The 18,132-nt window shown below is 40.9% G+C and overlaps 1 protein-coding gene across 1 annotated transcript in view; it reads right to left on the reverse strand.

The window, feature by feature from the left end:
* The window catches only part of LOC139203161 (inactive N-acetylated-alpha-linked acidic dipeptidase-like protein 2), a 277,953-nt gene that overhangs the window by 170,261 nt on the left and 89,560 nt on the right, over positions 1 to 18,132 (reverse strand). The window contains exon 7 of the mRNA XM_070832831.1: positions 1,800 to 1,804. Coding sequence (XP_070688932.1) covers positions 1,800 to 1,804 — 5 coding nt within the window. The remainder of the gene's footprint in view (positions 1 to 1,799; positions 1,805 to 18,132) is intronic.

The raw sequence follows: 18,132 nt of genomic DNA on the forward strand, positions 1-18,132 counted from the left end.
AAAGAACACTGAGGTTGCTTATAATGAAGTATGCTGTATACACTCAGTTGTTACTTCATTTAGTATAGTTAGATAAAAACTAATGCAGTCCATGAAATGTATCCTACTTTCACGAAGGCTATAGTGTTCTGTTTTTGTTGTTTTTGCTCATGGGGAATATTCAAAATCTGTAGTGTGAACAATTTTATACAGTCAGAGACAAAGTGGCATCATTGGTGGCTTTACAAATCATTTAAAATGTTCAGTTTTTTAATTTTTTTCATTTTCATATTTGAAATCTTAGTATTTTACTCAAGGGTATTACACATTGGATTGCCTGGAGAGTCAGATGAGGGTCACTGGAATCAAAGCCAAGAATCAAAACGACCACATTAGAAAATGACCAACATGTACGCAAAGAGAGGAGAGAAGATGATAGAAGAGGAGAGAAAAGAAAAATGTGTTTGACAGCCGTCATCTCTGTCAGTAATCCCCTCCTTCCCTATTGCACATTCAAATAGGAACTAATTTGTGTGCTAGGGGACAAGACAAATCCTCACTGGGTAAAACACTTTTGCATTTTGGCCAAACTTAAGTGTCTTTTCATCCCCAATGAACTTCAGGGAGCAAGAGCCAGAAAGGATAGAGGCAGAGAGAAAAGCCAGAATGTAATGCAGTTTAATTGGCCAGAAGAGGCAACTGCAATAAAGATAGAGGGTTTGGTTACTAATTCTGCCTTAACGCTTATTGCCATCCAATCTAGCTTACTTTGTGGGGAGAGAAGACTAAACCCAACTAGAAAATTTGCAATTCCTGAAGAAATTGCAGTGTGAATGCTTCCTGCTGAATACAGTCGTATGAAAAAGTTTGGGCACCCCTGACAATTTCCATTATTTTCATTTCTAAATCATGAGGTGTTTGGATCAGCAATTTCATTTTGATTTATCAAATAACTGATGGACACAGTAATATTTCAGTAGTGAAATTAGTTTTTTTGGATTAACAGAAAATGTGCAATATGCATCAAAACAAAATTAGACAGGTGCATAAATTTGGGCACCCCAACAGAAAAATCACATCAATATTTGATAGAGCCTCCTTTTGCCAAAATAACAGCCTCTAGACGGTTCTTATAGCCCCTAATCAGTGTCTGGATTCTGGATGAAGGTATTTTCGACCATTCCTCCTTACAAAACATCTCCAGTTCAGTTCGGTTTGATGGTTGCCGAGCATGGACAGCCCGCTTCAAATCATCCCACAGATTTTCAATAATATTCAGGTCTGGGGACTGGGATGGCCGTTCCAGAGCATTGTACTTGTTCCTCTGCATGAATTCCTGAGTAGATTTTGAGCAGTGTTTTGGGTCGTTGTCTTGTTAAAATATCCAGCCCCGGTGTAACTTCAACTTTGTGACTGATTCTTGAACATTATTCTCAAGAATCTGCTGATATTGAGTGGAATTCATGCGATCCTCAACTTTAACAAGATTCCCAGTACCAGCACTGGCCACACAACCCCACAGCATGATGGAACCTCCACCAAATTAGTAGCAAATAAAGTAGCAAGTGTTTTTCTTGGAATGCTGTCTTCTTTTGCCACCATGCATAACGCCCCTTGTTATGACCAAATAACTCAATCTTTGTTTCATCAGTCCACAGCACCTTATTCCAAAATGAAGCTGGCTTGTCCAAATGTGCTTTTGCATACCTCAAGCGACTCGGTTTGTGGCGTGTGTGCAGAAAAGGCTTCTTCCGCATCACTCTCCTATACAGCTTCTCCTTGTGCAAAGTGCGTTGAATTGTTGAACGATGCACAGTGACACCATCTGCAGCAAGATGATGTTGTAGGTCTTTGGAGGTGGTCTGTGGGTTGTCTTTGACCATTCTCACCATCCTTCGCCTTTGCCTCTCTGATATTTTTCTTGACCTGCCACTTCTGGCCTTAACAACAACTGTGCCTGTGGTCTTCCATTTCCTCACTATGTTCCTCACAGTGGAAACTGACAGCTGAAATCGCTGAGATAGCTTTTTGTAGCCTTCCCCTAAACCGTAACATTGAACAATCTTTGTTTTCAGGTCATTTGAGAGTTGTTTTGAGGCCCCCATGTTGCCACTCTTCAGAGGAGATTCAAAGAGAAGAACAACTTGCAATTGGCCACTTTAAATACCTTTTTCTCATGATTGGATGCACCTGTCCATGAAGTTCAAGGCTTAATGAGCTCACCAAACGAATTTTATGTTCCAATTTATCAGTGCTAAGTAGTTACAGGTATTCAAATCAGCAAAATGACAAGGGTGCCCAAATTTTTGCACAGCCTATTTTTCACATCTGATACAATTTCATACAACTTAATATTGCTACACTAAAAATCTTTTTCTGGAAAATACCCCATTACTTAGCTTTTATTAGAAAATGAATGGCATGCCACTGTGATCGTTTTCTGTGCAGACAGAGTAAATTATTATGCAGCCTCAGAGGGGTGCCTAAACTTTTTCATACGACTGTAGCTGACGTCACACTGCATTGCTGCCTTTTGTAACTGTAATTCATGGTTTAAGCTTCCCTGATTTGAATGCTGGCAATTCCTACTGCCTGTGAATGCACCATCGGCGTATCACTCAGCTGTCAGGTTGCCATGGTGATGGTGCCTGCTGGGTCACTCTGGGCTCACACAGCTCTTTACATTGAGATTTCAGCTGTGACACACCTGTGAAAATCCAGGTTTTAGCTAAAAACAATAACTGTCACAGCTTTAATGTGCGGACCTGTGGAAAGAAGACACTCTGCTGAACATGTACATGTAGTTTGATGTCTCTAACTTCTAAATTGAGAGAGCTGGAGCAGGTTAGAAAAGTGTTTGTTTCTGCCTCCCCACTGAAGTTTGTGCTCTCAGTTAACATAGCAGTCAATGAGGCAGTCGGTTGGCACTCCTGACGCTTCGAGGCTCATGGAGGCCGCTGTGTATGTTCTTTTCTTTCCATGGCCACATCACTGCGACGAGCACAATTTTTCCTATGTTTCGATGTATAAATGGTGAGTGTGAGTGACACACGTTGGGCGTGAGAGCGAGATAAAGACAAAACTTTCCAACGATTTTAATGCTCCTCTGTGCTCTGGTGATGACGTCACCCACGCAATACACACCCATAAAATATGAGAAGGGAAAATGACATAAAACTGATATTGTCAATATTGTAAAAACCGTAAAAGATATCAATAAGCTGAATTGTGTGGTAAAATAACAGGTGACCTGTTTAAAAGTTGAATGAAGTCTCTAGCTGAAAGTATGAGGAAGCTATAACCTTTCAAAGTGGAGGAAGTTGAGGATGATTTGAATATTCAGCCCATAGACTTCAATGTTAAATGAAAGTTGAAAAAAGCTGAATATTTTCAAAAGTTTAAAAAGGTTGAAATGTTTAAAAGTCACAGTTGAATGTCCTCAACGAGCTGAACATTTTGATGTTTGAATGGTTTCTGTAGCACAAAGTATGAAGGAGTTGTTAAGTGCCAAAAAACGTACGTAAGAAGAAAATGTGTGACTAATAAAGAGGATAAGAACAGTGTGAACGCTTTTCAGCAGCAACACTTCAGACCTGAAGTCCACCCAAAATATTAAATAATATATAATACAAAAAAACAACACAACACACAAACAAACAAAACAGGGTCAGTAAGGACATTTGAACACATCAGTTGGGGTGCAGGTATATCTATGTCTATGTCTATATGCTTTAGTCCAAGTTAAAACATGGCATATCTCCAGGATATAACAAGTTGTTTCAACCTTGCCATTAATTTAAAGGTGTTTTTTTTCAGAATCAAATGCAGAAGCAAGTATTTTTTCTCTGTAGCTTGAAGACGTCACTTTCACCATTTTTCTTTTCTTTCTTTTTAACTGATAACTTGATAAAGCAAGTTCAGTCAATCTGACATTGTCAAGTAGACAAGATGATGAATGTAAATTTAACCTACAATAAACTACAATAACTGAGTTAAAAATCTAAAACATATCCGAGCACTTTGAGTTAAAGAGAAACTAAAAGGGGCTGTGATGTTTTACAGTGTTCAAACTTAACATTGGTGTCAAACAGTGAGAAAGCAAAAGGCATGAATTATCCCAGTTTGGGAGGGATTACACAATCTGAGGGGAGGCTGAACTCGCCTCTGCCTCACTGAGCGCGTTTCCCTGTAATTTAACAGGAAATATGCACATTTAGCTATTTTGATTTTTAAAAATGATTGAAATTCTTGGAATCGTACAGAAGTGACATTTATTGCACAGGTCACTTAACAAATATTAATATTTATTTTATTGTATAATTATTTGTTTTTTTTACTTTTCATGATGACCGCATGTCCCTGATATGATCCCTTATTAATTCTGCTTCGTTCAACACTTGGACACTTTTGTCTTTGTACCAATCAAATGTGAGAACAGTTATCATACTTTCATTCTAAGTTTTTAACAGTGTGCAGGTATATTTGATTTCCACTGTAATTATGTGTTTTTTCTCAGTTTTCACAATTTCAGCCAATAATTTAACCCTTGATAGAAAACCAGTATTTGATCACACTATGATATGAACAGTGAGACAAGAGCATGAAGGATGATGAACAATGTTCTACAGAAATACAACGATACAGGTACAGTTTATCTATTTGTATTTTATTCCAATTATTGTTCATATTGTCTATGTGGGAGAAAACTCGGAGGAAACCTGTTACTGTGTGTGTGTGTGTGTGTGTGTGTGTGTGTGTGTGAGAGAGAGAGAGTGTGTGTGTGTGAGTGTTAGTCCAGGTCCTGGACCTTCTCTTTGCTCTTGTACTTGCGCCGGTGTTTTGGCGTCAGAGCTTTCTTGAAGAGCCTCCAAGTTGAGATGTGCTCCTCTGTTTCCTGGATGTTCTCAGGAGTGTCTGCGTTCTCCGGTGGGGAGGTTGTTGCAGCCAGCTCACACATCATCTCCACTTCCCTCTCCAGTGCCTGATAGGCATCCTGCTGAGTCTTCAGCTGGGAGGCCAGCTGCAGTTCGGCGCTGGTCTTTTCTTCCAGCTGCTTCTTCACCTCCTTCAGCTCCTCAGCAGTCAGTCTGCAGACCTCCTGCTCAGTGTTCAGCTGGGAGGCCAGCTTGAGTTCGGCGCTGGTCTTCTCTTCCAGCTGCTTGTTCACCTCCTCAAACTGTTCAGCACTCAGTCTGGAGACCTCCTGCTGAGTCTGCAGACTTGAGGCCAGCTTAAGCTCGGCGCTGGTCTTTACTTCCAGCTGTCTCTTGACCTCCTTCAGCTCCTCATCAGTCAGTCTGCAGACCACCTGCTGAGTCTGCAGACTGGTGGCTAGTTCAAGGTTGGAGCTGGTCTTCTCCTCCAGCTGCTTCTTGACCTCCTCGAACTGCTCGATAGTTTATCTGCAGACCTCCTGCTGAGTCTTCAGCTGGGAGGCCAGTTTGAGTTCGGCACTGGTCTTCTCCTCCAGCTGCTTCTTGACCTCCTCAAACTGCTCAACAGTCTGTGTGCTGACCTTCTGCTGAGTCTGCAGACTAGAAGCAGGCTTGAGTTCGGAGCTGGTCTTCTCATCCAGCTGCTTCTTTACATCCTCAAGCTCAGCCGTCAGTCTGCAGACGTCTTTCTGGTCATTTTTCAGCCCCTGCATCACTTTGCCAAGGGAGATGTTTTTGGCTGTCAGCTCTAAAATCAGGCTGATGTCCTTGTTGATTCTCTCCCTAAAAAGTTGCAGGACTTCTACAAGTATTTGTTTGAAGGAGTCAGCCTTCTTTCTTTCACCCAGGACCCGAGCTTCCAGATCCCTAATAAGATCCTGGTTGCCACTGTTGTTTGACTGGTCCTGGGGCTCGGCTGTGGAGGAGAGACTCTTGATTTCTTTTTTCAGCATCTCCACCTCATTTTCTCGCCTGCATCTCCAGTTGCGCTCCTCTTGTAATTTCTTCTCTGCCTCCTGGAGCCTAGACTTGAAGATGTCCAACTCATCTTCTGCCTTGAACCTCTTCTGTCTTTCTTGATGCAGCTGCTGTTGACGTTTTGAGGCGGCTGCCTCCTGTTGACGTTTTGAGGTGGCTGCCTCCTCGGCTCATTTTGAGGTGGCTGCCTCCTCGGCTCATTTTGAGGCGGCTGCCTCCTCGGCTTGTTTTGAGTCGGCTGCCACGTTCGGCTGCGAATGGGATGGTCGATTCCTTCTATTGATGTTCTCTGTAGACTAACTGTCTTGAAGAACTGGCTGAAATCGCTATCCAAAATCGCTATCTAAAATCGCTTTCCCAAAATCGCTGTGTGTATCTGTTACCTGTGATCGCTGTGTGTATCTGTTATCTGTGATCGCTGTGTGTATCTGTGAGTGTGAAACTGGTGAGTTTTCAAACTTGTACCTTATATATACTCAAACTGAGGGTAAACATTCTAAATGTCTTTGTGTCATCAGAGCATTTTAGAATGTTGACGCGTCAGAACCAATTTGAATGTTGACGTGTCATCATATTTATTTTATTAAGTTTCAACAAAATGGCCGCCCCAACATCAAACCACGCCCCCAGGAAGTGCTCAAGGATTTGATGCCAATTGTACATAGTAGCCAGAGATGTCTGTAAATCAGTCTATAAATGTTTTTGAGCGTCGCAAGCTGTGAAATCACTCATTTGACCATCGGACTTTGATCCAGTCAACAGCATCACTGAATTTTATTATTTGAAATAGAAAAATTGCAATTCCTGAAGAAATTGCAGTGTGAATGCTGCCCCCTGCTGTCTTGCTGCTGCTGTACTGCCACCATGCCGCTGCTGCTGCTTTACATGCTGAATGGCAGCTCTGCTGTCACCTGGTGGCTCACAGGTTTTTAATAAGCTGCTGCTTCTGTTTGACCCGTTTGTAACGGTACTGAAGAAAGCGCTGATGACGTCACCACATACACACTCATGTAAAATGAGATAAAGGAGGGAATAAAATTAAGCTGTGATTTTTGTCAAAAAAGTAGATCATAGAGCTGAACCAACACCACCATGAGCAGCAGAAGACTCTGCTGAATACGAAAATGTGTTTGGATAAAGTTGAAAAATGACCTTGATTTCACAGTTTTAAACTTCCAAACTTTGTGGATTTGGTCACAGATTTCAGAGCTGAAATAACATTAGAGTCAATGAGGGTTGAGGGTTGAGTTGAAGTTGTGTCCTGGTGCTTTGGGGCCGTGGCACCAAAAACCGCGGGTCCAGCAGCTGAAATGCTTACATGGTCTTAAACTAGTCATGTTTATCTACATTTTTATCTATCTTGTGAAATGAGCGCTTGCTAGCATGTAAAAGAAGTTTTTCTCTCTCCCTCCCTCCTCTGTCATTTTAACATGGCAGTCAATGAGCCGTTCGGTCGGTGCTCCCGTCGCTCCGATGCTCGTGGGATGCCCTGCGTGTTCTGAGCCACATGACTGCATGTCCAAAGACTTAAGCTACATTTTGAGTGATGATAAACTGTGACTGTGGGCGAAACGGTTTGGACACAGCAGGGAGTTAAAGACAAAAGCTTCATGTGATTTTTCTACTTCTCCACGCTCTAGCGATGACGTCACCGCTTTAGCGCGAATGGAAATTCCAACAATTCTCCCCATTCACCTCCATTGACTCATAACGCACCATGAGCAAAAATTTCATACTGAATATTATGGAAACTATGAATGCTATGAATGAAAAAGTCATAGCACTCGATTCCCGATTGAGCTGCACATTTAGCAGTTTGAATGACATTCATACCTTGAACGGTGTGGGAGGAGAAGCGCGGCAAAATATTTCAGTAGAAGAACATAGAAAAACAGACTGTTATAGATTGCTGAATAGGGAAAGGAGAACAATGGCCTGAGAGAGGAATACAGTGAACATCAAGAGCAAGATCCCTTATATTTTTCATATATTCATTTGGTCCCATTGCTCTTCTTTTGTCATTCCTAGAATAAAGATCCTGGAATTTTTTTCAGATTGATCAATGTGGACCCATTTTACAACTCAGTAAGCACCAGGCTAAGAGCTCTAGGGTCGGTGTGAATAATGGCTCTATTCTATTCTATTCTATTCTACTCTACTCTACTTCACTGTCTTTTCTATCTCGGTACCACTGACACATTCTATTTATTATTGCTTCTGTAATTTCTGTAATTGCTCCTATGGGTCAACATGTCGAAGTGTCCTTGGGCAAGACACTGAACCCCAACTTGCTCCTGAAGCCTTGCTGGCTTCCAAACTTTGTGGATTTGGTCACAGATTTCAGAGCTGAAATAACATTAGAGTCAATGAGGGTTGAGGGTTGAGTTGAAGTTGTGTCCTGGTGCTTTGGGGCCGTGGCACCAAAAACCGCGGGTCCAGCAGCTGAAATGCTTACATGGTCTTAAACTAGTCATGTTTATCTACATTTTATCTATCTTGTGAAATGAGCGCTTGCTAGCAGGTAAAAGAAGTTTTTCTCTCTCCCTCCCTCCTCTGTCATTTTAACATGGCAGTCAATGAGCCGTTCGGTCCTGAAGCCTTGCTGGCTTCAGTGTGTGAATGAGTATGAAAGAATAGTCTCCTCCAAAATGACATTCCTCCTGTATGAATGATGTGTGAATGGGTGAATGAGGATGTGATGTAAAGCGCTTTGAGTAGTTGAAATAACTAGAAAGGAGCTCTACAAATACAGACCATTTACCATTTATGACCTCACAACACTTAGTATATGGTTTCAGAGAAAGTGAAGCTATACAAATGAATACACACATATACACCATGAAGCGTAGCTGAAGGTGATAGATTAGGGTTAGGGTTAGGTGATCCATTTTCTATACCGCTTATCCGTCAGGGTTGCGGGGGGAGCTGGAGCCTATCCCAGCTGACTTCGTGCGAGAGGCAGAGTACACCCCCTCGCCAGCCAATCGCAGGGCCACATATAGAGACAGAGACAGACAACCTTTCACTCTCACAGTCACACCTACGGGCAATTTAGAGTTACCAATTAGCCTAATGTGCATGTCTTTGGATTGTGGGAGGAAGCCGGAGTACCCGGAGAGAACCCACGCTAGCATGGGGAGAACATGCAAACTCCACACAGAAACACCCCGGGTTCAAACCGGGATCTTCTTGCTGTGAGGCAACAGTGCTAACCACAGCACCACCATGCTGCCCGGTGATAGAGTTAATGTAGAAATCTATAAGGTGTAGAACATATTTACCCAAACACATTTTATCAGAAGAGGAAAAAGGCAGGAGTATTAAAACCGTGACACCACAGATGAAAATGATAATGCTTATACCATAAATCACTAATATTGGGTGTTATCACCCTTTTATTTGAATTGGTTTAGTAGGTCCTTTAGTCTCCTGGGGCTTTCAGTCTGCCTAAACAGACAGATTGTGGTAACATAAATAAATAAATGAATAAATAATAATAATATACAATAAACTGTAAAATCAAAATGTTCAGAGATGCAGCATTTTCAGTAATTTCACCAAACTGTGATTGCTGGGTCTGAGAACAGCCCATGGTGTCCTAAAGGGAGACATTACTGTTTTTTCATTTATCATTATCATTTTTTTTTCTTCTAAATGCGTTCTCCCATGAAAGAAGACATAATTACGGACAACAGTATCATTCAAGTGTAATGAGTGCAAACTGCAACTAAACAAAAGTATAAGTAATTGCCAGGTTAACCATATGTTATATCATTTTTTTCTTATGATATTTTACCTGCTGAAGCAGATTTCTTATAGGCAAACCATCTATTTCCAGCTCTCTCCTGGGCATAGTGAGGCAGTGAGACACAGATGTTCAAATTTCCCACTGGACTCTATTCTTTCACACATGCACATTGAAATGGCACACAAAAACCTTCTTTGGGCAGGAGGAATTGTCTTGAGAATGCCAATAATTATGCCAACACAATTAAGCAAACACACGACACTTTTGCCACATCTCAATTTGTCGCTGTTAAATGTGAAAATCATCAGGACTGAGGCTGGGCTCTATTACAGCAATGTACATGATCCCTTCAAGTGCGTGTGATGTGCTGTGTTAAAGTGCATACATGCTTCAGTGAGAGCTAAACTGGAGTATAGAGACCTACATTTTGCAGGCATGCAGTGGATCCACACTGCATTTTGGCTTTGATAAGCAATTAAACTCAACAGGAAACTTTCACAATTGGGGAAAAAAAGAAGGAAAAAACAGGAAACGACAGGGGAAATGTGCTTGTTTCCATTGGTAAATTGAGTAAACAGGGAAAAAGAGCGTTTAACTTTGATCACTTCTGCTTTCTATCTCTCTTGCTGCTGTTCTTTATGTTTCTACACTACATTTTCTCTCCCTGCCTCTCCCTCCTGCTGTACGCTGTGATACAGTGTGTGACAATACAAACACCTCATTCTGTCACTGTCGCCGTGCTAACAGGCTCATTGGACTGCCTTGTTATCCAACTCAAACAGTGAGACCCAAAGAATCCACGGCACATTTCCATAATGTTATTGACCGAGTGCCGAGACGCAACGCCTGGAAATACAAGAACACACCCCGTGTTATTTGCATGTCTATTACCTCAGAAAGCCACGGCTCTCGACATGAGGTAAGGGGAGCCAATTTGAAGCTCTGCTGCACATCCAACATCCCCCAACCAACCCACACACACACACACACCTCAACGCACCAGAATCATGGCAAAAACTGGAGAGCAAAGCATTTTGGGAGAGAGGAAGTAGTATAATGAAGGCCAACTGTGTCCTTTAGTGGGTTAAACAGACACACTTGACATGCATGATGGATCAGCCGTGAAATAGGATGGAAGGCAAAGTTCAGCAAAGCCAGTGTGACATGAATTTCAAACAGGATGTACCTGTCTATCTTTCTAACATGATGTCAGGTAGCTCCAGTAGTGTTTAGATTGTAAAGGAAAGATAATAGGATCCTGTATGACACAGGTGGCACATTTAGCCGTTGTGACAGTACGACAGGATTATACCACAAAGTTTGACGACGTGAGAGGGATCCTGGTGGCTCAGTGAGCTGAGGGCTGTATATGATGTGTACTGGGAGCATGATTAAAAACATAGATTATAGTGTACTTTTATAGCTCAGGCGCCTCATTATTAGAACCTCGCTCTACTATTTGAGTTATAGAGGATGTGTTACAAGAAAGACCTGAACAACACCTCTCACTCTGCAGGTTACTATATTCACACTGTTCAAGTTTAGTCCTTGTACTTGGTGGAAAACTTTTAATTTGCCAGTCTAAATACGTACTGACGACAACGTTTCTTTTGGCTTCGGCTTGGGGAGTGCAGAAAGTCGTGTTACAGGCTAGATGCACGGAGTTTGAGAGACAAGGGAATCTGACCACACCCAGCAGTGATGTTGTTAATTTTAGACTTGGAGAAAAAACTTTTATCCTTTGTGGCAGTAATAAAACACACCAGGATTGTCATTATCTACAATTGAAAACGTATTTCATTAGAGTAATTTGAGAGATGAGGCACCCTGGAGCTCTCCTGGTGTGGCACCCTCGCACTGTAAAGCTTGAGTCACTACCACAGCGTCCTGAGATCCGGCTGTCTAGCCTTGCCCCTTTGAGCCCAGCAGAAATGACATTTGCTTGACCAATTTGCCAGCGCCATCCTAAATCCCACCTTCAAGAATTTTCTAATAATCAAGGTATGCATGCAGAGTATTTGGACAGATATAGATATCACAACCTGAGATTATTTTTTTTTTTCCACATTTGCACTCGTAAATTTACATAACAGGCATAACAACTGCCTTCATTTATTATAACATAGCCTAATCTAGTAGGATTTTCCTGAATACATTCACAATACAAGTATTCACTAAAATGCACTGTACCTGGAACATGGCACAGTTTGTTTCTAACATGAAAACTAAATGGTTTAAATTCTACCATGTAGTTTTGAATCATGCTGCCCTTTAGCTAGCAGGCAAGTCAATAAAGATGGAGATCAGCTGCCGTACCATAAAACAGTTAGCCTCCACACAGGCCAGGCCAAGCTCAGCACAGCTGTTCATGGTGAGGCCATGATCCCACAGATTTTGAGTTTGTCTCATACACAGTGTATGAAACTTAAAATTCTACTTAGTGTTTCACAAATGTTGGAAGTTGAAGGAATGATATCATTGTTGCTTTGATTTCCATCCAGCCTTGTGGTAGAACTCCACCATGACCATTGTGAATGTGTCATCGTTTGGTATCCCTGCTGCAGACCTAATCCAATCCTTTCTGCAAGCGGACATTAATAAATCATAAGGAGAAGCTTTCAGAAGCTTTAACCTCCATGCATAATTCAGCCTGTGCTGATGCTAATGCTACAGCTGCAGCTCCCACACTCAAGTGTTCGGTAGTGTCCCAATAAACAGCCAATTAACTGTAATGAATCCAACAAAGTTGAACTCTCAGCAGAATGAACAGTGAAAGTACTTTCTCCTGAAAACTGTGTGGGCTAATTCCTGATGAAAACTCACTAAAAGTTTGTTTTCACCTTGAAAAAGGATCAGGTCAGGCGCAGTGTGATAATTCCACTTCATACTGAATACCCTTACTTTGAACAGGCTGAGAACTGTGGGGGCTCTTCTAATTTGTTATCCTGATTAAGCTGTCTTGAAATTGAGACAATTTCTTGTAAAGTTTGACTTTCTGGGATGCTAACTGCTATACCTTTCCCTTTGAGATTGCTGTTGAATGGGTATTAACTTGTGAAAAACAGTGTTACAAAGATAAAAAAAAAAAAAAAGGACAGCCAGATGAAGCCATGCGTGTTATTCCACTAGCAATGTTAAAGCAACCAACAAAACACATTTCCCTCATGGATGATGAAAACCAAACACTCTAAATGCTTCAAAAAAACCAAATATAAATCAAAGGTTGAGTTCCAACCTTAATTTAATGCAACACAAGTATCCCTTGATCCAGCCTATCCTCAGAATTAAGTTCTCATTGTGTGGTTCTGCACCTCACAGTTTTTATCAATGCCAGTATTCAGAGCCAATGCAGAATGTGAGAGTCAAAAATAAGTGTGTGGAGGTCGAGAAGTTGTGTACAGTGAATCTGACTTTCATGCAGGTAACTGCATTCAAGTCCCAGTTACTGAAATGAACATTTGCCCTTTTATTAACCATAACCACAATCTTTATCTAACCTTAATCGTGATCATATGTTCCATGCACAGATCTTGTAGGAAACTAGAACTGCCAGAAAACTATAAAAACACACTTTGGCATTGTACATGAAAAAAATCAAACAGTCTAATATTTGCTATAACTGATTTTTTGGCCCCTTGGGGACAGTAGAAAGAGCATGTGAATATGACATTAACATATCATCAAAGTACCTTTAAAGTTGATATGCCAAGCTTGTTAGAAAACATGTATCCAACAGTCATAGAGAAAATGTCTCTGCCATGTCCAGAACACAGTCTCTCCTCCAAAGGGGAGCCACATTAGCTGAGCAACATGCTAATGGCAAATTCAACAGACTAACCTGCCAAATACTGTAATTTCAACATCTCATTACCAGCACTCACATTGGCCGAATAGAAACGGCAGACAGTGAAGTGAATTCAGGTTTTCGGTAGGTAGGTAGGGTCGTCGGAGACATTTGGCTGATGCTTATACACAACTTGACTGAGGGCTCTGACACACTACAGCTGTTGATGAGTGACTCAGGCCAAGTCAAATGTAATTCTTTTTTGATAGTGATTTGAGAATTATGTATGTTCCCTTTGGTATTTTTTGGGAATCTATGCCTTTGATATGACAGTCAGCGCTGAGAGAGATAGAAAACGTGGTTTTTCAAAATCTTCTAATCTCAATATTATAGTAAGTGATACAGTTTAAAATAATAAACCACTCGACACCATTTCATCGTTTGTTGCTGTACATTTACATGCCACTAACCAATTTTAATTGGTTCATTATTGTATCTAAACTTATCTACAATGACAGTGACCTCAGCTAAATATTAAGTCTGTAACTTGAAGCACAAGACCACAATTATGCTAAACATTAGCATTACAACTAAAACTGCAAAAATGTTACCCTTGAATATAATAAAGGGTTTTTGTGGAATCGTCCGTCATAGACTTTCTTTCCTTTGTCAAAACCAAGACCTTTACCGTAGCTTAATAAATGCCATTTTGTATGTGCAATACAAACTCTGCTTTTAGTCTCAAGGCCCTAAACCACTTACACCCCCAATTCCCCTTGAACAACCTTTTTTCATGTTATGAGTGGTTCAAGAACAATTGCACTAGAAAAACAATGTTGCCAATGAAAATGATCCACACAGCAATTATGTTTCCATCAAATCGTATTTAGTGAGAATAAAAAAACCCGAGTATATCAAGTAAGTCAATGAAACGCAGCTGGTTTTGAATGCGGAAATACCATTTTCCTCTCTCTTCGCCAGAGGAAATAAAATAGCACAGATACCCTAATCATACATTTTGGAATCCAACAGAGGACCAACTGTTGCTCCATTACTCTGTTCACATTACCATAGCTATGATTGTCCACATAAAGGGGAAGAATAGATGTTTTCTAGCAAACTTGTTTTTAAATCAATATGCTAATGACTACATGTTCTGTTCATTTGAATCCAGCAGAGGTTTATAAATAACCCAAGGGACCTGGTGAAAATAACCACCTGCCATTCAGTTCAAAAAGAACATGGGAAAAGGATTTTGGCAGGGGAACACTATGAAAGAGGTGCTGCATGTTAAAGGTTAACCTATTTATGCAATCACAGCCATACAAACAACCAGAGATACGAGATATCAAAGAGGCCGTGCAAAGAGAGCTACCACAAGGTGATGGCCAGCAGTTCTCATTAAACACAGCAAGGGGATATGGAACAAAATTAGTGAAGGACAAACCACACACAGTAGCTACATTCAACGAACAAAGGAAAAGGAAATTGCCACCACAGTAGCAGGGACAACAGCTTGGCAAACAAAAGCGTCTGATATGAAAAAGGTGTCAGAAACAATTATTTTCCTCTTTTTCAACAAAGGGACAACAGAGGGTCTCCATCTTTCTTGTGTTCTGCTCTGCTCATGAGTCTTTCAGGCAGATCGCTCCACCGTTATGATGGACAGAAACATGTCCAAAATCGGCATCTGCACTTCCGATAATGCTGCACTAAAGGGATCCCTAACCTTCTCCAGATCTGAATAGAAATCAAGGCAATATGTTATTATTTCACTATCTAGCTATCAAAACTAGTTTACAGCTCAAATCTGTTGAGGTTGCATTCAGATTGGCAGTATCACCTTTCCATTTGTTTACCAAAAAGTGTTGAATCTGGTTTTTCATCACCATTTAGCAAAGCACTGTAATGATACACCAAATACATGCAGCCACACATTCCTGGTAGAATACACTGTAGAAGGAACAGACTGCCCTTATTGTATAGGCTACTGTTTACCTCTAAATTATCAAGGAGAAGGAATATTGCTGCTGTAATACCTTTCCAGAGTTGCAAAACCCAGCCTCATATAAGGGTAGACTGTAAGGCAACGTCTGGTAGGGATGGCAGACGGATACCAAGCAATAGCAGGCTCAGGATCACAGATATCAGTACTAATATCATTATTATAAATCAGCGGATGTACTGCCATGCATCATGATTTATGTGGTGTTGCATCGTTAATATGCTACTTTTGAATGCATTTTAAGCACTAAGATGTGTTCCTATGATGGCTCCTATTAATGCTAGTGTCTATACTTATAACATGACTTAGTATCTGTAGTGTATCTGTAGCAACCTTCAGATGGAAATCAGAAATCAGAGCACTGACAGCCAACTGTAAATAACAGCTAAAAAGAAAAAAAAAAAAGCCCAATGCTCATTTTCATTATTCAAATGGTCTATGAGTATTTATATATGTTATTAATTTAGTAATTACATATACATTATGAAAGACACATAATGCCACTCAACATAATTTGAAATAAAGGATTAAACTAAGTCATTTTCCACATTTCACTGCCTGTCAGATGTGGTTCCCAAATCAAATTGTTCTTCAAAGTTTGTCCACCTAAAATCAAGCTATTCGTCCATGTTCACCGAAATAAACTGCCAACGCTTTCGTACAACAAATTAACCAAAGTAAAGTTACAGTCACTAACATTTTCTCAGTCAGTCATTTTTAATGTGTCTCCAAGAAGCACAGACTTTTTCGTTGGCACTGTTTCAGCCGTATACTGAGTGTTGGGACAGCTGTAGGGCGAGCTAGAATATCTGAGCTGTGGCATCTTTTCCAAGAATAAATGAATGCTACAGCAGCATGGTGCATATCAGACTAGATGAATGCTGGAGCAACATGGAGTAAACCTGACAGCAAACACCTGCCGATGATATCCAACCAAACACTGTGTGCTCTGCAGGAATCTGCAAACGACTTGATTTTTCAAATTTTTCATTCAGTCCGCGTAACGTGTTGCATTCACAGGCATGTAATGAGCTAAAACACATACGTGAATACACGCACATACCCATCCAAGAAACCTACACACACCACTTCCATTTACCGAGTTTGTATGCATGCACAAACAGCTGGTTCTTCTTGAACGCCTACACACAGGCACACACACAGATACATAACATAGTACATATTAAAATGGGGAAGGATGTATGTATGAGATGACAAAGGCTTTGATTTGCCGCGGCTGTCTCAGCAGACAGTGTATGACAATACAGCAGAGATACAACACTACAAGGAACAGTCAAATTAACAAGCGGAGGAAGGAGGAGGAGGAGAGGGTGGAGAAAGGAAGTCCAAACATTAAACTGAGAGGTGGGGAAAGTCTGGGATACATAATACAGAGCCCTGGCAAACAGTGGAATTACATTTACTCTAAACAGCTCTTCCACTGGGGAGCACTCCTGACAGCTCCTTGTGTCTTACTTTTTCCATTTGAAAAGGCGACTGCTGTTGACGCCGCTGAGATCTGAGCATGTTTTAAAGCTCTTAAAGCACCAACAGCCTGAAAGGTGGAAGCATTTCAGACTTAACAAAACAGGTGCAGCACAACAGCTTTTCACAAGTCACACAGAGCAATGGGAAATGCCTCAATTCTCCCATCATGAGTGCACGTGAAGTGCAGAAAGTGGTCGACATTTCAGTAAATTGGAAGGGATTGTTTTGCTGTGATGCCTGGAAGAGTGTTGAATACACGTCTTGCTCTCTGCAGCGGAGCTCTTTTAAGAACATGCAAACGGTTGCATTTTGAACGGAGTAATACATTGAATATGCAGCTCCCTGTATCGCACTAATGGATCCAATTTCCATCCTGACCCAGTGAAGACCCATTTAAAGATTAAGTCAGAGAAAGGCAGCTGATAAGCACCAGGCGTGTTATGCGGATTTAGGACCGGCCACAACTAGATCAAGGTTGGTAAGACGTGGAACATTTCACATGTCCTAAGCACATCGGCACACATATAGTTCAGTAAACACTTTACATGTGATGTCCCTGATATCTGGGACTTAACACCTAAACTCATATCAAACCACATTTCTCATGTCAGCTATTCGTATTTATGCATGTTTTTTCACATTGCACATGTGAATTTTAGATTACAACATTTATTTGTCAAAGGCAGCATATAATGTGAAAACTTCACATGTATTGTATTTGTACAGTTAGAAACACTCAGAAAGAACGAAGAGATTTCATATGGTGAAATCATGGCCTTATGGTATTATGTCCTATTTTACTGAATAATGTGTTGGATCTTTAGTTATATAATATTCTCACAGCAACATGAACGCAAATCCAATGCACTCCATCCAAATCTATATTGTGCTGGGAAAGGGGATGTTTGTCTTTGCCCTAGTAAATGATGACAGTTACGTTCTTGCTGAAGAATACATCTTTTCCCATAGAGTAGCCTTGTCTTGCAATTCAGTCATGTCACTGCTGTACAGCTAATTGCTGTAATGACAGTTAGCACTTTGAGCTGTACACAAATACAATAACACTCTGTAACACAACAGGAAGTAGTAGGAAGGGAAAAATTCTGCACACTGCACAGTGCATCAACAACAGATTTGACTTATGGCAGATGTGTCAGTGTTGGTCTTCTCCCTCATGGGCATTACAGTACATTCACTTGGGAGTAATCTGCATCTA

Source organism: Pempheris klunzingeri, chromosome 6 (assembly GCF_042242105.1).
Source record: "Pempheris klunzingeri isolate RE-2024b chromosome 6, fPemKlu1.hap1, whole genome shotgun sequence".
Taxonomy (NCBI): Eukaryota; Metazoa; Chordata; class Actinopteri; order Acropomatiformes; family Pempheridae; genus Pempheris; species Pempheris klunzingeri.